At 53.2% G+C, this 20,109-nt stretch overlaps 1 protein-coding gene across 4 annotated transcripts in view; it reads right to left on the bottom strand.

Moving 5' to 3' along the window:
- Nucleotides 1–20,109, bottom strand: part of CPNE5 (copine 5) — a 94,394-nt gene that overhangs the window by 32,010 nt on the left and 42,275 nt on the right. For 2 of the 4 annotated variants that reach the window (XM_027057867.2, XM_053222877.1), the window contains 6 exons: nt 19,883–19,922; nt 19,593–19,669; nt 18,560–18,619; nt 16,455–16,505; nt 16,089–16,152; nt 3,711–3,814 (listed from right to left, as the gene is read on the bottom strand). In XM_027057867.2, the coding sequence (XP_026913668.1) occupies nt 3,711–3,814; nt 16,089–16,152; nt 16,455–16,505; nt 18,560–18,619; nt 19,593–19,669; nt 19,883–19,922 (396 nt within the window). The remainder of the gene's footprint in view (nt 1–3,710; nt 3,815–16,088; nt 16,153–16,454; nt 16,506–18,559; nt 18,620–19,592; nt 19,670–19,882; nt 19,923–20,109) is intronic. The other 2 variants (XM_027057868.2, XM_027057869.2) reach the window with 2 other exon arrangements.

Below are 20,109 nucleotides of genomic sequence, written 5' to 3'. Positions count from 1 at the left end.
TCACTGGTGTATCTCCAGGGCTCAGAACAGTGCCTGGCACTTAGTAAGTGTTCACTAAATATTTTTTTTGGAACGAACTAACGAATATCTGTATGTCTCAGAGGAGAGTTTCCACAGATTTCACTGGCATTCAAGGCAGTGAAAGTAAGGCCCCTGGCTTAGACAATCTCTAAGACACTTTAGGCTCTTCCAGTCTGAATCCATGAGCCTGCCTGCTTTGCAAACTAAAAGTGTTGAATTGGCTTATCCCGCTGGGCTCCAATCCAGCATCCCTGCCCACTCCCCATGCCACGCCTGCTGGCCCTATCCCAGAAGCCTGCCCCACCACCTGGAGGGGCAGCCAGGAGCCAGGGTGGAGCTGGGGGCAGAGGCTGTCCCCCTGACACCTCCCAGCATCCACTCCAGCCCCCTCCCAGCCTGGAAAGGTCACCCCGGAAAGTGCCTGGGCCCCACCCATGCCCACACAGCCTGTGCCATTTCTTCTCTGGCAATTTTCAAGTCAAAATGTCATTCCTGTCACCGCGGCTCAGCGTTTCTCTGCTCCTTCTCGCCCGCCCACTGGAGAGTAGAGATACATGTGGGAGACCTCCCCACACACCCCGGAGCTGGTGACGAGGACAGGAACAGGAGCGACGGGGACAGGAGGGACCGTGGCTGCCCAAGCTGGGGCAGGGAGGTAAGGCAGGAAGAGGAAAGGGTTGGGGGAGAATCAGGTGCAGCAGCTGGGCGGTGAAGGGAGGGAGGTTCCAGGGTGCAGAAGCCCTGGCCGGGCTCCAGAGGCCTCCTACCTGGAGCAGTGACACCGGCCTGCTGCCCTGCTGTGGAGCCTCCCAGCCCCTCCATCTTTCTGGACCCGCTGACTTCTCTGTCTCCTATCCCCTGCCAGCCAGTTTCTTGCCCCAGTCTTCTGAGCATGAGCCCGATTTCCTCCCTACATGCTTCTCCCTGAGCCCTGTGTAGTCCTGTTTTCTGCTTCAGACTCTTGTCTGAAACCGCTTTCTCTAAGGTCCCCCGGGGCCCCTCACCACCAAATCCACAGACCCCTCGACTCCCCGCTGCACTTGCCCCGGAGGGCCAGGTCTCGGTGTGGCCACGGTCCCTGCCATCCTGTCATGACTCAACTCCATTCGCTCTGACAGATAGGCATACACTCAGGACGTGGTGTGGGAGAGCAGGAGCCACGGGGCCAGACAGGCGAGGCTCCAGTCTCAGGGCCACTTCAACCAGCTGTGCAGCCCAGGGCAAGTGACTTTGTCTCTCTGAGCTTCCCCTTCATTGTAAAATGGGGAGAAAACAGTAGCTACCACTGCCAGGCCCTGTCCTAGTTACATTAACTCATTTGGTCCTCAAAGTAACCCTGTGAGGGAGGTGTTATGATTATCCCCACTGCGCATACTGAGAAACTGAGCTGTGGACGTTATAGTTGCACAGTCCAACGTGGTAGCCCCATGGGGCTATTGACCTTTAAATTAACCTCCGTTCAATTAAAAACCCAGTTCCTCAGTCACACTAGCCCCGTTTGACATACTCAACAGCTACATGTAGCTGCTGGAGACTGTACTGGATAGCCAGACACAGAACATATCCACCCTCCCAGAAAGTTCCGTGGGTTAAGAGACTTGCCTAAAGTTACACAGCAGGCGGGCTGGCACAGCCCGGCTCTCCATCACGTTCTTGATCCCAGAGGAGAGACTGGGACTGAACGAGGCAGGACAGGCTGCACAGGGCCAGAGCACAGGGGGTGCTCTGTGGGTGCCTCCTTCCCCTGGGGTCCCTCACTGACCTTCCTCCTGTCCTCTTCCTAACTGGGGCCGTCTTCTACTCCTCTCTCCTCAAACCCGGCTTGCACCAGTTCAGCCTCAACCTGTGCCCGCAGGCTGGCCCACCCTTCAGGGGCTTCTGGGTGGGTTTCCTGAGCTGCCCTGAGCGTCCCCTCCAAGACAGCTCCAGCCCCCATGCTTCGAGCAAAAGTCGCCCCCAGATAAACTCCCATCGCCTCCCCCATCTGACCAGCTCCTTTGCCATCTTTAACACTCTGGGTTCCCCACAGCTCCACTACTGGGGAGGAGGGGGGCTCTGCTGTCAGTGGCCACCCGAGTCCTGCCTAGCGAGGTCCTCCCCTCCCCGCTTCCTCCCTGCATTTCCACAGCAAGGCTCGCCTGCGCTCAGCACCTCCCACCTGTTCGCGGTGTCAGTCACGAGTCTCTCCCTCTTCCCTGCCCCCTCCCCACCCATCCTACACAGCCTCTTCTAGAACAATCACTGGCAAACACTTTGCAACACACCCCTCTCCTGCTCCCAAACCAAAATCCCTCTCTCCCGGCCGGCTGGCCTTCACCTCAGAGACAGACCCGGCCTGGCCAGGCATCGCCTCTCTGGAGGGGACCTGTGGGGACATTTTCTTTCCGTGGGCGCCCAGAGCATCACTGGGCCCTTTTCCTCCCTCCCTCAAGTCAAGTCAAAGTCAACAAGAATTATTTAAAGAAATCCTGCTGGGAGTCCTTCGGTGAGACAAAGACTCCTTTTGTTATGCAAATGATCACACCTAATTTCCCTTGTTTTGTTCCTTCAGGTTTTAAAATCAGTTTTCCCCTCGAACTGAAACACACCTCCTCCTGCTACTCCCTGCCCCCCCAGCGCGCGCATGCGCGCGCGCGCGCGCACACACACACCCAGAGTTTCAGAATCTAGGGGAACTTGGTGGATGCCTCTCTGTCCCCTGCTCAGAGCATAACCTGCTTTGCACGTACTTGCATTTTCCCTACCCTATTATTCTTCCCTGCTCCTCCCCCAAGGACCCATTTTCTTCCCCTCCTTTCAAACCTGCTTCCAAGTTCCCCTTCTCCAGCAGCGTTTCTCTAATTAACCTCCCTGGCCCCATCGCTTCCTGGTTCTGCAGAATCCCAGCTGTGAGTGGCCACAGCCTCCCAGAGCTGGACTGCTTAAAGAGACCATGGAGACCTCCCAATCCAACTGGTTCATTTTACTGATGAGAATATAGGCCCAGAGAGGGGGCATAACTTGCCCCAGGTCACACAGCGAGTTGGTGGGGGGCACCGAGGTCCCCAGACCCTCAACCTAGAATCTGTGCATCTGTGTGCATGGCTGACCTACATTTGCCAGTGTGTTGTGTGTGTTTCTGTCATATTGTGGGTGGCTTCTAGATTAGGGAGAGGAGAGGAGGAAAGGGGGGCTTTGAAGACGTGTGAGGTTTTGAATGAAGCCTGTGGCAAGGTGTGGGGCTGGGCAGGTAAAAGGGTTCAGATTTGCCAGGCTGAGCGTCTGGTAATTGGGTGGGGGGCACAGGTGGTAGTGGGGTGTCAAGACGGCTGCGGGTGGAGACGGGGTGGGCTAGAGATAGGCACTGATCTGTGTGGAAGAAGAAGGGGTTGTTACAGGAGCTCCTTATTCCCAGCTTAGCCCTGTTTTTGCCCGCTCGCCTCCCCTCCAACGTACCTACCACCCACCATTGCTGAGCCCCTCAGGAGGGCACTGCTGGCCTGGAAGCTGTCCCCACCCCTTACCCCTACACACACACCAGTCCCTACCACGTGTCAGGGCACCACCCAGGAGCCCCAGACTTCCACCCTGAGCAGGAGCCCCAGGGCAGCCCTGGGAAGAGGCGGGCCCAAGCCCTCTTGCCTGGCGGGTCACCACACCCCTCCATCCCTGATTCCCAAAAGGGGGTGAAGTGCTGTTAGAGAGCTTACGTTCCATCCTCGTTGCTTCTGTAAAACACCAAGAAGGGGTCGGACTTCCCAAAGAAATCTTTCTTGTCCAGCTTGTTGGCACAGAACTGCATGGTGGCTACATCCTGGTGAGAGGGAGAGAGAACAGGGGTGTGAGGCAGGAGTAGGCTGGAAGGTGCCCCAATCCCTGTGGAAACACAGCCCCAGGGCCCTGGAAAATAGGAGGATTTGAGCACCAGGCTGGTTAGAAAGGACAGCATGTTACATTTGCCCTGCACCAACCAAGGGCCAGGCCCTGGGCTAACACTTTGGACGGTCTCATTTCATCCTCAAACCCCACCGGGCAGGTCTAATGGAGCAGCCGGGGGGGGGGGGGTGGTGTGTGAAGCAGGTGCATTCTGGAGCCAGCTGCCCCGGTCTGAATTCTGGCTCTGCCACTTTCTAGCTGTGTGCCCTCAAACAAGGGAGGCAAGCTCTCAGAGCCTCAGCTTCCCCTCTGTAACACAGGGCTGACGGCAGTACAGACCTCAAAGCACCGTCGTGAGGGCCAAATTGCAAAGCACTCAGCAGAGGAGCAGGCACGTCCATGTTAACGCGCACGTCGCTTTATTACTATTTTACCACGGGGCTCAGAGAGGTGAAACGGCCAGCCTCAAGACTACTCTGAACTTGGTCTGCCAACCTCGAAGCCCTCACTCTGTCCACACTGCCTCATTCTCTCACACCCTGTGTGGCTCCTGGAGGACAGCCCAGATGAGGCACTGCTTTCACACCCACTAACCCAGGAGAGGTCCACCCAACTCTCGAAGGTAGATATGGCCCATTTTACAGCCGAGGAGTCTAAGGCTCAGAGCAGGGAGCGACTCCCCCAAGTTCACCAGGCAGAGCCCTGGGTTTCTGACTCCCCGGGTCGTTCATGGCCCTGGCTGACCCAATACTCAGCCCAAGAGCACAAAGAAGGTATCCAGGCCCTGCTGAGGACCGCTGGATCCCTCCCCTCACGTGACCCCAAGCCCCTCAGTCTGCCGTGGCTGACAGGGCACTGGGCAGAAATGCCCCCATGTCCTTCTCTCCACCCATCCCCCTGTGGCCTCTTCAACCTGAAATCTCTGCATCCCGACAAATCTCCTGCCAACTGGCCAGAGCTCGGAGCTTTGTCTTCTAGTCCTTTGGGCCTGGCCTGCCCTCAAGGGCTAGGGCCTGTGGGGAAGTCACCTAACTCTCACGCTGCCCCCTTCCTCTCAGTGGGGAAGAGGGTCTCTTGAGCTCAGCCCCACAGCCCCGCGAGGACCAAAATGGTAGCAGAGCTGAAAAGGCAACCTCCCGCAAGTTTGAAGGGCGTGGTCAAAAGGTTTGGTAGGGAGAAGGTGGTGGTATAATGGTTAAGAATATGGTCACTGGAGGGGCGCCTGGGTGGCGCAGTCGGTTGAGCGTCTGACTTCAGCCAGGTCACCATCTCGCGGTCCGTGAGTTCGAGCCCCGCGTCAGGCTCTGGGCTGATGGCTCAGAGCCTGGAGCCTGTTTCCGATTCTGTGTCTCCCTCTCTCTCTGCCCCTCCCCCATTCATCCTCTGTCTCTCTCTGTCCCCCAAAAAATAAATAAACGTTGAAAAAAAAATAAAAAGAATACGGTCACTGGAGCCAGACCTCCTGCTTCAGTTCCAACCCTTTCTAGCTGTGTGACCTAGGGCAAGTTAATCACCCTCTCTGCACTCAGTTCCTCATCTGTAAAATAGGGTACTGGCAATGCCTACCTCATAGGCTTGCTGTGAGGCTGAAGTGAGTTAATACGAGTGTACTGCTGAAAACAGGATACGGTGCACACTAGATGCCATGTACGTGTAAGCTCTTAGGGCTATTTGGACACTTGCCCTCCTTGCACACACAACATATGTGGCCTCTGTCCCTGCCCCACCCCACCCCAAATGCCTCCCTTCAAGGACAGCTGACAACAGCAAACACAGAGCATCTGTTCACTCACTCACTCACTCACTGATTCATTCATTCAACAAACATTTATTAGATACCATACGTGTAGCCAAGTTACTGAGTTCCTTATCACTTTAGCCCGAGAAGTAATCCTCTGTTGCTTTTTTATAAATGAGGAAGCTGGGGCAGAAGAAGCTGACCTGCCCAAGATCACCAGCTGGCAACCAGCAGAGTGTAATTCAGCACGTATGAACTGGCTGCAAAGTCAGGCCTCTTCCGGCATACCACTCCGCTGAGAGGGAGCGCGTTCCAGCTGTGAGGCCCTCTTCCCTGGTTTCTTTGGACTCTGGGGTCGGGGTTGGGGGAAGGGGCAGGGAGGGGCTGGCCTCTGGTTAATCTGGGACGGAAGTACCCACTAAAGGGAGGCTCTGAGGAGGGCCAGTGCTGAGGCACACAGCAGCCAGAGCACAGAGGTGCATGGGTAAGGACGGCTTTCATCGTGTCCCTCTTCAAGACTGACCCGAGAGGAAGAAAGAGCTGGACTGGGGGCTTGCAAGGCCTAGCACCCCCAGGAATCCTAGAGCCTCCAGAGAAACCTAGGACTTCAGACCTGGAATAAGAGAATGGCTGACTTATTGAGCACTTACTGTACGCAAGTCACTGTGTTAAGCCTTCTCTTTACATACGTTATTGTACTGAATCCTCATAAAGACCATATGAAGTAACTCCACTATTCTCCCCATGTTACAGATGAGGACACTGAGGCTTTTAAAGGCTGTCATAGGCCCACAGTCACACAGAGGGTAACCGAGGCATATAGACTTCAGGGCATTCCCTCTCAGCCTCCCAAAAAGATCTCTAGCCTTCTAAGTCTGTCCCCTATAGTCACTGTAGGAGAAAGTTTCAATCCCACCCCATGCTGGATGGAGGAAGCATTTTATTTTATTTTTTTTTATTTTTATTTTTTTCAACGTTTACGTATTTTTGGGACAGAGAGAGACAGAGCATGAATGGGGGAGGGGCAGAGAGAGAGGGAGACACAGAATCGGAAACAGGCTCCAGGCTCTGAGCCATCAGCCCAGAGCCCGACGCGGGGCTCGAACTCACGGACCGCAAGATCGTGACCTGGCTGAAGTCGGACGCTTAACCGACTGCGCCACCCAGGCGCCCCAGAGGAAGCATTTTAAATGCCTCCCTGGGGAGTTCTATCCCATGGCCTAGAAAAAGGAGGCGGCTTAGGACCAGGTGGGCTTCTCCCAGCACTGGCTATATAATCTGTGGGGCCCAGTGGAAAGGGAAAATGTGACAGCAGGGCATTAAACCGAACTTAGGCCCTGTGTGACTGCACAGATCATAGGCCCATGAAGCCAGCGCTGGCTCCTCCCCACGGAGGCAGCAGGCAGTGGCATCAGAAAATACTGACCTCTTGGGGCACCTGGGTGGCTCAGTCGGTTAAGCTTCTGACTCTAGATTTCAGCTCAGGTCACGATCTCATGGCTCATGAGTTCCAGCCCTACATCGGGCTCTGCACTGGCAGTGTGGAGCCTGCTTGGGATGCTCTCTCTCTCCCTCTCTCTGCCCCTCCCCAGCTAGCACACTCTCACTCTCTCTAAGTAAATAAATTAAAAAAAAAAAAAAAAAAGAAGAAGAAGAAAACACTGACCTCTCAGATTCTGCTGAGGACAGAGTGGAGACAGCCCAGCAAGGCGCCCATAGTTCTGGTGTCTAAGCCTCAGTTTCCCCATCTGTAAAGTGACATGCTGGACAGGATGACTACACCGTCCTTTAATGCAGGGCAATTTAGGCTTCCGTGTGAATGCTACAGGGAGCGCACTGGGACAGGGGTGGCAGTGGGGAAGGCTGGCACCCAGGGGACAGTCTGGGAATCCAAAACCCCTCCACCAGCTTCCCCGGGATACGGTTTAGTCGTATCTCCAGATGTGATTCCACACAATCAGAGGTCACCTATAGGACACCTGCACCTGAATGAACACAGGCAAGCCACACACAGCAACCTGCCCCGGTTGACTCTAAAATACACACATATACTGGCAACAGCCAAAACCAAAAAATCCAGGAGAAAGAGCTCTTCCTTTTGCTTCCTAGGAGAACCTTCAAGGCCCTGCAAGATCAGGAAGGGGGGCAGGAATATGAGGACAAAATCAATGCAGAACTTAATTATCGTAACTTCCAGGACCATTCAGTGCTCCCCTGGGAGGGCCCCTGGCCCCGGCACAACACCTGACACAGAATAGTACAGGGGAGTCAAGGCCACCTGGCTGGAAACCACTTCTGCGACCTATCAGCTCAGCAGCTTCTGACAAGCAACTTAACCTAAGCCTTGGTGTTCTCCTCTGGAAAAACAGAGTAATCACGCCCCCTGTGAGCCTGTCAGGAAGACTGAGGCAAATGGCATATGTCAAATACCAGCCCACAGTGCCTAGCACGGAGCAGCTGCAAGAACAGGGGCCAACACTTGTGGAATGCCATCCCCCACTGGGCCAGACCCTATGAAACTGCCTACCTACGAAAATGGCAATACCACATGGGTCGACCTCAGGTGGGCGTGCCAAGCACTGTTTTTACGGTGACTAATTCATTTTAATTCGTTGAATCCTCTCAACCGCCCCAATGAGGTAGATGCCATTATCAGTCCCATTTTAAAGATGAGGAAACTGAGGCCCAGAGAGGTTAACACCCTCGCCGGAAGCCACACAGCTACTAACAGGAGAAGTTGGGATTGGAACACAACAGTCTGGCTCCAAAGATTAATAACTGAGATTCCAAATGATGACCCCCCCCCCAAATCATCAAGATAAGTTGAATTTGTGTTCTGTAGCCTCAGTTTGAGGACTCAGAAAAGTGTGAAATCCATTTTAGAAAGGCCTCCTCCGTGAAAACTAGTTAAAATTAAAGAAAAGAACGGAAAGGAAAGGAAAGGAAAGGAAAGGAAAGGAAAGGAAAGGAAAGGAAAGGAAAGGAAAGGAAAGGAAAGGAAAGGAAAGGAAAGGAAAGGAAAGGAAAGGAAAGGAAAGGAAAGGAAAGGAAAGGAAAGGAAAGGAAAGGAAAGGAAAGGAAAGGAAAGGAAAGGAAAGGAAAGGAAAGGAAAGGAAAGGAAAGGAAAGGAAAGGAAAGGAAAGGAAAGGAAAGGAAAGGAAAGGAAAGGAAAGGAAAGGAAAGGAAAGGAAAGGAAAGGAAAGGAAAGGAAAGGAAAGGAAAGGAAAGGAAAGGAAAGGAAAGGAAAGGAAAGGAAAGGAAAGGAAAGGAAAGGAAAGGAAAGGACTGGCTCTAAAAATCAGCTAACTGGAAAAAGCTTCCAGCAGCCACACTTCATTCCCCCGCTGATGGCAAATACAGGTTTTGCTGGCAGCTTATTTTGTCGCTCAACCTGCCCTGCCATCCCTAACACAATCTAGACCCAGAAACAATCACCAAAAGCCCATTAAGATTATGGGTACTGCTGTGCCATTGTCGAATCCACAGGGATACAACAGACCTTCAGTGAGATTTCTAGGCTGTAACGAAAGCAAGCTTCTTCCCTCACGGGTGAGCCTGCCCCAGGGAGTCCTGGAGACAAGGAACTGTCCTGGTCTGGGGACCCTACTTCGGAAGGCGGCTCTGAGTTATGTCAACAGTCATATCATATGAACAAGGCTTTGACTGCTCCCCTTAAATGTGGGTTAGTGAATGGACCCCAGGAAGAGGCTGGGAAGTGGCAACAGTTGGGACTGAGCCAGCAGGAGTAGGAAGCAACGAATTCCGGCCATGGTCAGAGGTCCCTCTGTTTGATAGCTTCAGCTGGAGGGTGGGGCTCTCTGAGCACAAGAAATGCTGTTCCCAAACCAGAAGCATCTCTGGAATCAACTGTGCAGAAGATAAACAACTCCTGCAATATATAATTTCCTGCAATTTCTGCCTTTTCGCCCTATCTTTTTAAAAAACATATTAAGTTCTTCTAAAACAGCAGGATTGCCTCAATTTGCATCTTTCTGCATGTTAATCAGGCTGCTTGGGAGACTACAGCAAACAGCCTTTCTCTCCAAGGTGGCCTGGCCCACTCTAGCACTAGCCCTCGGACCCAAAGAGGCCTTGCAGGTCAGAGGTCAGGCCCAGAGGTCAGCAGGTGGGCTGAAGGCTGGGAGAGGGTAGCAACACCCTGGAGAGGAGAAAAGAAAACCGGGTCTTGCTGGCATGCTCCAGGATCAGAACAAGAGAGTAAGGCGAGTACAAAATTTAAAAGGCGCCCCGAATCTCAGTAATCAAAATAAAGATATAATGTGACACCTTTAAAAATCAGCATCAGTGCAAAAATCCATAATAAAACACCAACGATTTAAATAAAGCCATTTTACAAATGAATAAACGGAGGCACAGAAAAGTCAAGTAACTTACCCACAGTCACACAGCTAGTAAGCAGTGGCATTTGGTCTAGATCCAAAGCCCAAGTTCTTAGCCACTTTGCTCACATACTACACCCTAAAAAGTAGTTTTATAGTTTTTTTAAAAGTTTACTTATTTATTTATTTTGAGAGAGTGTGTGTGAGTGGGGAAGGGGAAGAGGGAGAGGGAGAGAGAGAATCCCAAGCAGGTTCTGCACTGTCAGCCCAGAGCCTGATGTGGGGCTTGATCCCACGAACTAAGATCATGACTGAGCTGAAATCAAGAGTCGAATGCTTAACTGATTGAGTCACCCAGGTGCCCCCCCCCCCAAAAAAAGTACTTTTAAATGGATGGTGGAACCATGGTGATATTTATTGTTTTCTCCTCAAAGTTGGCTGGGTTTTACAAATTTCCTGGAACTTGTACATTGTCTTTTTTAGTCCAAAAAAGAGAAGACATCAATTAAAAGGAAAACGAATCATTAGCTGCAACTCTGAAATTCAGCACTCCAGCAGGAGGGAACACAACTCAGAGTCAAGAGTCATTCTGTGCGCAGTGACCTCTGAGAGGGCTTCCACATTCACAGAAGGGCCCGGAACCCCAGGCTGCCGATATAAGACTACAGAAGCAGGGCCCCAGGGCACAGGTGTTCTGGGATGTCCGCGAAGACCACATAGGCTAGAATTGATTGGAATATAGATGGTGGGTGTAGACGTTGGTCTAAGAGATTGGGTCTGTCTTTACACGTTGACTGTAACAACCACATGGGGGTCAAGCTGTTTTTTCTCTGCTGGCTTAATAGCTGACTTCCCAAACAATCTAATCAGTTGTACATCTGTTGATTTGGTCATTCAGAAGCTGAAAACCCCAGATTGACTGTTTTCCCTCCCACTCATGGAGACTATGTGCCTGGGATACTAACCAAAATCCATCAACAAAAGCTCAAAAGAAAAATGGGATTATTTGGCTAGGAGGATGTTCAGGGCAGTATTAATTACATTTTTTCCTAGAAGAGAATAGATTTAATAAATTATGGCTCATCCATATAATAGAGGAACAATATATAGCTATTAAATCCATGTTTTCAAAAAATATCTACTGATATGGGAAAATAAATCTGAATACCATATTCTACTAATTATAAAAGGGGTGCCTGGGTGGCTCAGTGGGTTAAGCCTCCAACTTCAGCTCAGGTCATGATCTCATGGTTCATGGGTTTGAGCTCCACGTTGGGCTCCGTGCTCACAGCGTGGAACCTGGAGACTGCAGGACACTTATATCCGTGCTACCCATAACATGCATCTTTCCTAAATACCAACCTGCATACTTCTGAGTCTCAGAAAAGCTTCACCACTTCCCCCCACTTCACCTAACCTCCTTCTTCTTATCTCTCTTCCCTCCTCCCAGGACTCTCCCCTAGGCTCCCACATGGAGACACTGGGCTCTCCCTGGTATCTGTCCTCAGAACAGTGAGAGTTCTGACTTTATCAAGATTCAAAACTGCTAAAGGGCTCTGCTACAAGGTCCTCCCCCCCCCCCGCCCCACTTCCCACCCACTCCTACCTACACCCTCACCTCTCTGACATCACTCATCACTGTCTCCTTGCCCCAGGGCCTTTGCACAAGCTGCTCTCCTTGCCATCTTCTTCAAGGTAGCTGTAAGGCTTATTCCTTCACCTGTGTGTATTTTGGCATATTATATGGTATTATCCGTGGATTTTTCTTCAGGATAGTAAAGAGTGCTGTAAAATGCTTTCTATTAAAAAAGAGGCAATGGGGGGGGGGGCGCCTGGGTGGCTCAGTCGGTTGGGCGTCCGACTTCGGCTCAGGTCATGATCTCGCAGTCTGTGAGTTCAAGCCCCGTGTCAGGCTCTGTGCTGACAGCTCAGAGCCTGGAGCCTGTTTCAGACTCTGTGTCTCCCTCTCTCTCTGACCCTCCCCTGTTCATGCTGTCTCTCCCTGTCTCAAAAATAAATAAACGTTAAAAAAAATTTTTTTTTTTTTAAATAAAAAAGAGGCAATGGGTCTGATGAATTAAGGACTACTGCTGTACTGTGATTGCTGGTTGACATTTCTGTCTCTCGCACTAAACTGGAAACTCTGGGGTGGTGGCAAGGACTGAGCCAAAGCATGTTTGCTGAAAAAAATGAATGAACACGTGAGCGGGCTAGTGATACCTAAGGGGTGGGGGACCTCGTGGGGCAGCTGCAGTGAGAAGCTTTGACTCCCCAGGCTTGTGAGAGGGGAGCCACACTCTCTCCAGTGTGTACAGGAACCTGACAGGGAGGCAGTGAAGACGTGCTATCTGGCCAGGACCTCCAGCCTCCATGGCAAAGCAGGTCTGGGTGTCTGGCAGGCGTAAGGGTAGCTGAGGATCTGGGAAGGGGAGGGCCAGGAGCTGTCCAACCTGTGCGTCCACAACACCCCCCCAGCTCTCTTTAGAAGCCCAGCCACTCACCATGCCTGCTGAAAGCTACTGGCTCCACAAAGATCACAAAGCCCACCCCTGTTTCATGTACCACAAAGCTCATGGCTGCACTGTGGATGAGGGAAATACTCCCTGAGGACTAGGGGTCCGCAGCCGAGCAATCTTTTTTTAAAAAAAAAAACTTTTCAATGTTTATTTATTTTTGAGAGACAGAGTGCGAGCCAGGGACAGGCAGAGAGGGAGACTGAATCTAAAAGCAAGCTCCAGGCTCTGAGCTGTCAGCACAGAACCTGACGCGGAACTCGAACTCACAAGTGGTGAGATCATGACCTGAACCTAAGTCGGACGCTTAACCGACTGAGCCACCCAGGAACCCCTCTCCGCCTAGCAATCTTAAGCTGTCACTTCAACCTCTCTGCACCTGTGAACTGGAGGCACTCACTCCTACCCACCTCCCAGCCCTGTGGTGAGGACCAAATAGACTATAATCATGAGGATCTTGGTCAATTGTGAGGGCTATGCAAATGTTGGTCAGTATTACACAGAATAATAATAGTTTTACTGCTGAACATAATTAAATCTTTGGTGATTCAGAGGCCCTTCAGGAGCTTAAGCTCATCGTTGTCAACATCCAGTATGACTGAATAGTATTTGGGATCAAATTCCAATTGTTGCAACTTTCTTGTTTAAATTCTAGATAAGGAAAGCTTTTCCGTAACCTATCAAAGCACGCTGGTGACCCACTGGAGTCCTTTGCTACTCCCCACCCGTCCACACCATCCGACTACTTAGCAGAACACATTCACTTGAGCAGAAAGCCCTGCTCTGGTTGGAAAAAAAAAAAAACCTCTCAGACTCCACCCTCTTCCTTTGATCCTCCTACTGAATGCCGAGCTGGAGCCACAGAAGCAAAGCAGCTCAGATGTAATTATTTTCATTCAGCCAGATGCTGGGAATTAGTCTCTTTTCCTTGTAAGTATTCTAGGGAAAGACAAAACTCAGCCAAAGATGCCCCGAAAGAAAAGGAGCTGACAATCTCAAGAGGAAGGGAGGGAACCCACCCCCCACCTCCTTGCCTTGGGAACAGCTTAAATCAAGGAAACTGTGGCCACCCCTGGAGGGAAGGTGGGGAAGGAGCAAGGAACAGGGAGGCGCCTAATGGATACTCAAAGGCAGATTGTTTGCCAATCCCGGAACACTAGACCAATGACAGCACCCAGCATTGTCTAGGGCTTTAGAATTTCCAAAGCACTTTCACTCGTATTACCTTATTTAATTATAAGCTAGGGAGGAAATCACCAGCTGAGCTGGAGGCTTGGTGGCAAACGGAATTTAGGCTTCAAGGAATTCAGATTCCATCCTTCCCAGGCACCGGTTAGGCAGAGGCGCCTCCATGAGCCCCTTTAATCCTCGAGACACCTCTATCAGCCCCGACATACAGATGGAGAAGCTGAGGCTCGAGGAGCTTCGACAGCTCTCCTGTAATGTCGGCTGTGTTCTCTCTCCCTTGCCTGAACGCCGGTGACTTCCGGATGGTCAGCATACACATTTGTAGTTTTCATCGAGGTCCGCTGCTAAACATTTGGTCTGCGCTTTTATTCGGTTACAGATTCCTCCTGATCGATCCTGCAGGACTGGCCACCGCACACCAGGCCCTCTGCTGGGGCGGTACACCAGAGGGGGTGTGGTCCTGCTGCTAAATTCCTCCAGACCCACTGAGGTTAACAGACGCTTAGACGAGCCAGAACGAGCAGTGGCCTAGAAGTCGATTTGGTCATCACTACACTGCCCTGGCCTATCATTTCTGTGTCTTATTCTCCAACGGGAGGCCCCTGAAAGCAGAGTTTGGAAGCCCACAGCCTGGTGTTTAAAGACCCTGGCTCTAGAACCAGACTGCCTGGGTTCCAATCTCTCCTACCCAGTGGCTCTGTGACCCTGGGCAGGTCATTTAACCTCTCTGGAAAAGAAAAACTGTAATACAGCAGATATTATGTAATACATCACACTACTTACAGTATTACATCGCATCGCACATCACACTAATACACATTCAGAAGTCGATACATGTAAACCACTTAGCACAGGGTGTGGCTCAGTATAATTGCTCAATTAATCTTGGCTAACAATTTACACCCCCACAGCAGCAGTCTCAAAGAATGGACCAGGAACCCTCAGGAGGTGGTCCAGGACCCAAAACTCTTTTCATAAAAATGCTAATAAGACATGGAGTTTTCTAGAATTTACCTAGCAGTGATACACAACAGATTGACTGCAGAAGCAAATATGAGACTCTAACTCTCTTCTGTTCAGCCTGACATTCAAGATATTTACAAAAATGCAAAACAAGGCCGCTCTTCTCACTAAATGACTCTCCTTTTGGAAAAGGTAGTTATTTTTCAGAAAAGTTGTTATTTATGTTGCCATTGTTAAGTGAATTAACATACAGCTTCTTAATTGCTCAACTTATTTTCTAAAAAGGCAAATATTTACAGCTAACAAATATCATAGTTGCACTGATTTCCCAGGAAGGTCAGAAAATCCTGTTTGTCCCCCTCCCTCCCACACCCTCTAACCTGAGCCCTATGTGAACTCGGGTTCCCAGGTTACCCTAGGCTTGGTCCTGTGTTCACACTCCGTCGCCACCTCTTTCTTCTCTCCCCGGGACCCACCCCCATTCCCACCTGTGGCTTCTAATGAACCTAAGAGGCATGCAAGCCTGGGAACGAGCCCAGGTTTTAGAATCAGGTTAACCTGGGTTAGAACCTTGACTCTACCATTTCCTGTCCTTGAACAGATGACTCCGTTTCCCTGAGCCTCAATTTCTTCATTTGTAAATTGGGAACAAGAACAGTACCCACCTCTTCGGATTGTTGTCAGGAGCAGTGATAACTTAGGCAAAAATGCCCCTCCCCTGACAAGTAATAACTATCATCATCACTCTGTTTCGCCATTATTTTTAGCCATCGAGTCCCCTGAGCCCCTTGTTGGTGTGCTCAGCTACCCCTTCAGCTGTCCCCACCTCCTGCTTCTCCACGGTCCCACAGAAGGAGCAAAACCAAGGGCCGCCTGCGATGGCAGACTCTAGCTTCGCAACACACACACCCCAACCACACACCCTCACCCCCTCGACCCCGTGCAGGGCGTCACCCTACTCCAGAGCTAAAAGCGCAATATGACAACGACATGCCAAGCCCCCAGGCTCCACGACGGAAAAAGCCCCTCTCTGCCAGTCCTGGAGCCAAAGCAGTCTTGGTTCAAAGACATGTGAGAGGTGACCATGACGGGGAATGGAGGAGCCCCGGCGTGGAGGGCAGGGGCCAGGGCCAGTCTGGCTCTGCTGCTAACTGTGGACGAGTTCCTTCCCCCTCTGGGCCTCAGTGCGCTCCGCTATAAAGGAGAAGGCACCGGGGCGCCTGGGTGGTTCAGTCGGTTAAGCGTCCGACTCTTGGTTTTGGCTCAGGTCACGATCTCACAGCTCACGGGCTAGCTCTGATGTTACAGAATTCTGTGACCGCCAGGTCAAACTGAGGAGCCCTGCCTTCCCCCGGATACCTTCCAAAGACACGCGTGGCCCCGGGGGTCACAGGGAGAGCAGCCTACCTTCTGTCACTGCTCCACCCGTGCCCCCACCAGGTCCCATCCTGGAGCCCCTCTGCCACTCACCCTACAGTTGCTCAGCTCCTCAGCGGACAGGATGATGGTGCCACATTTCTTCCCTGGGACACCACTGGGAGAGGAGAAGATGAAAGAATGGAGAGCCAGACAAAGACAGACACACAAGCCTGAACACTCCCCGAATCAGCCCTCCTCACCCTCCCTCCTCCCCCCCACCCCAGCAGACCTGCCCAAAGCCCCTGGGGAGACAGAGTCTCCTGAAATCCATGTGGCAGTGTGGCCTAGTGCACTGCTTCCTGGGCCAGGCCCCCAGACCTGGAGCTGCCCCGCCCCCTGCTCCCCGAGAGCCCAGAGCCCCACCAAGGGTAGTGTCTGCAATGAAAGTCCTAGAAGTGGAAAAGCATCCAGACTCACCCGGAGGCTTCCAGACCAGTGGTTCTCAAACTTTCCATCCAAAGACCACTTCTGTGGGCAAAAGACCTCGTGGGCCAGCCACCCCACCCTGCACCCAGCTGACCCCCAGAGTCCCGGGACATTTCAGCTCTGAGCCACTCCGATTTATCATGGGAGGGAGAGCAGCAAGGGGGAGTTAAGCAGAAGGGCTGGAATGCTCTTAGGACAGCTTGTCCAGGCTCTCTCCCACGGCTACCTCCCCTTGAACTCCTCGGCTGGGGTCTCTCCAGAGAAGAGAGCTCCTGGCCATTCATGCAGCAACTCAGTGAGGGGGGCAACCAGGACCTGAAGTCGGCCCACCCGAAGAATCCCTTCCGGGAGGGCGAGTTCCCAGGGTGGGCCTTCACCCAGGGGACCTGTACCACCTCTTCCCTAGGTCAGGAAGGTCCCCTCCCCCAGGCACCAGCCCATCCCACTCCAGTGTTTGGGATGAACCTGGGGGTGGGGGCCCCCGGTGTAGCCAGGGGCCACTGGGAGGGAGAAAAAAATGTTACGTTGTCCAGCAGCTGTGTGACTTTGGACTCATGCCTGCACCTCTCTGAGCCTCCGTTTCCTAGCCCCTAAAAATGAGTGTGTTTGTAGCCTCCATTATGACCAACATGCACACACAGTGCGTATCATTTCCCTCCCTGCCCCCTTTCCTTTACAAAGTTGCAAAGCTGAGAAAATCCGGCCCCACCCCTCAGGCCAGCCTCGGGAGCAGCAGCACGCTGTCGGCAGAACCCACTTTGAGAACCACTGATGGAACTCTCCCCACTGCCAGCTTTCGGAGGGAGGGGCTCTCAAGTAGAGAGGAGCAGGGGAGCTGGCCCCAGAGGTGGGGACAGCCCAGAGCTCTCCAAATCAGGTGAGCAGAGCAGGGGCCACATCTGGAGGCTCCCATCACAGATGGGTGGCAGGGCCTGCCAGCCTGTCCCCCTAGACGTGGGGAGTGCCCCCAAAGCACCTCCCCAGCCCCGGTCTGGCCCTCCCCGGGACTGATATGTGTCTGCCCAGGGAGACAGAGTCCTCACACCAGCCTCTTCCGCCAGTGTTTCTCCCTCTGCCTCTGGGCCCCTCTCCTATTTCCCACCTTCCCTTCCCTCCCCTCCAGACCCAACCCACTCCCACCTGCTTGGCCTTCCTTTCTCTCTCTCTGCCTTTCTGGCCCTCCCTCTCTGCTCTTCTCCCTGACTCCTGTTCCCTCTCCAACTGCTGCTTCCATACTCTCCTGGTAAATTAGCATCCACACCCTTCCTGGGCCGTGAGCACCCTGGGCCCCCTAGAACCCCTGTCCCATACCCAGCTGCTCTGGTGGCCGGTGCAGCTGCTGGGACCCCAGCTCCTGGGAGCTCTCAGCAAGGCCAATGGAGCTCTGCTGACTGGGCCAAAATGCTCAGGTGTCTGAGGCACCTCCAAGGCTGCTCCCGCAGGCAGATATCCCCTATCCTGCCCCCCAACACCCTCAGGTGAGGACCTTCCCTCCAACCAGGAGAGGGGACAGGCAAAGAGTGGGGAGGGAGGGTCTTTGTTGCACACAGTTGCAGGAAGCCGGCCAAAAGCGGATGGTCAGGGTGGAGGCCAGGGGAATGGGGCTGGCCCACCACAGCTGGTGAGCAAATAGAAAAAGTGAGGATCTTCTCCATGAAGAGGCAGACATCCAGCAGTGGGAGCATGGAGGGGAAGTGGAGTAAGGAGATAAAGAGAAGGCAGGGAAAGAGGAAGGGGAGAAGGGCAAGAGGTGAGAGGCCGAAGAAACCAGGCCAGGGAGAGAGGAAGAGAATGTGTCCAGTCCCTGGTGGCCACTGGAAGCAGCCCCTACCTCTGATCCCCACCCTACTCCCTGAAGTCCCATGGGCCACTGGGCCTGGGGATGCTGGAGCTCAGGTCTGGATGGGGGAGGGGCTGGCTGCAGAGTGGCCCAAAGCACCCACATCCTGCAGGAGGGACCCAGGCTCCTCTCTCCCCTTGGCCGGGGCTGCGTGCACGGTGGTGGGAGCAGGGACTGGGCCTGGACTCTGAGGTTCCCTCTGCAGAGCTGGCTGGATGTCTGAGGACTCCAGGACCAAAGATGTCTGCTGACCTACCCATTGGACACAGCTGGCATGGGTTTGCCTGTCCTGGAATTCAGGCTGAATGCTCCTATCCTGTGGAGAGAGAGGAAGAGAGAGCATGCCATGAGCCAAGTACCCTCGTCCTGAGAGGCCACAGAACTTGGCATCGGAATTCTTGGAGACAGGTTTCTATTCTGGATCAAACGTCAAAACAGGACCAAAAGCCATGGGCCAGAGGAAGGAGAGGTCTTCCTCCCAAGCCCTGTTGTGAAGTCCTGGGCGACCGCCCCTCAGGGGTTCTCAAAGTGTGGTCTCCGAGCACCATCAGCATCCCCCCCCCCCCCCCCCCCGGAATGTGTTAGAGATGTAAATTCTCAGGCTCCACCCCAGACTTGCTCGATGGGAACCTGGGGGTGGGGGTGGGGGGTGGAGCCCAGCAATCTGTGCTTTAACAAGCCCTCCTGACGATAAGCCTGCCACCGTGTGAGGACCACTGCTCCACTTCTTTGAGCCTCAGTGTGTGAACTGTGAAATGGGGAGACCTGCTGAGTGAATCTTGTGAGATCAGAGAAGCTGATCATGGTCTGGCCCAGAGGAGATGCCCAGTGAAGGGGAGCTGTGCGTGGGTCTCACTGGGGAGAATGAAGCATTTGAAACCTTCAGTGGGGGAAACGGGTGCCCCTCCTTCACCAACCCATCGTCTCCAGGATCCTGCCTGCCCTCATGGCTGGCCTCCCCAGCCATCTCCCGCTGAGGTCCTCCTCAATCCCCGCAGAGGGCACGCCTCTCCAAAGGTGGGCTGGGTGACAGGAGGGAGGAAACTGACCCGAATGACAAATGGGAATTAGACCCAGGCAGTTGGGGGCTGGGAGGGACAGACACATACCTCACTCTGGGGCCCCAAATTCCAAAAACTTCAGAGCCCCCCAAACCTGGTCTCCTTACTCCTCCTCAGCCTGCATGACTGGCTGACTGCTTTGCCCCTACCCTGAGCCAAGGGAGGTTGGAAAGTTGGCCCATCGCTGGGGAAGCAACCCAGGCAGGCCCCCCACCCCTTTACACTTACGTGAGGGGCTTCTCCAGGCGGCTCCCAGGGGACCCCACAATCTCTCCGAGGGTGCAGAAGGCTTGGCCCAGAAAATCCTGCATACCCGGGGAGCAGAAAAAAAACAGTGTCGCCCACCCTGCCCACAGCCACCCCACCTCCTCCATCACCCCATCCCTAGAAGTACGAGGGCTCTGAAATGACAGGTGGCAGCATCAGACACACAGTGTCACGGTGAAGTCCGAGGCCGACCCAGACCTTGGCATTTAAGAGATGTTCAGAATCTCTGGGCAGTCGCTGGCAAAACTCACGTGTTTGGATAAATCAGGGCTCTTCGAGTCGACGTCGTATCTGCATGGGACACACAGAGATGGTGAAGATAGCTGGGGCATCCTGCCCAGAACTGCTGGGGCCCCTGAGCCAAGCCAGGACCCCTGTACTCCAAAAACCAGTCTCTGACACAGTGGTTACCCCTGGGAGTAATGGCTGGGAGGCACACGTGGGAGCCCCGTGGGGTGCTGGACGTGTTCTGTCTCTT

The sequence above is a fragment of the Acinonyx jubatus genome, chromosome B2 (genome assembly GCF_027475565.1).
Source record: "Acinonyx jubatus isolate Ajub_Pintada_27869175 chromosome B2, VMU_Ajub_asm_v1.0, whole genome shotgun sequence".
NCBI lineage: Eukaryota > Metazoa > Chordata > Mammalia > Carnivora > Felidae > Acinonyx > Acinonyx jubatus.
Note: the sequence above shows the minus strand (reverse complement) of the source record. Positions and strands in the feature narration are given on the sequence as shown.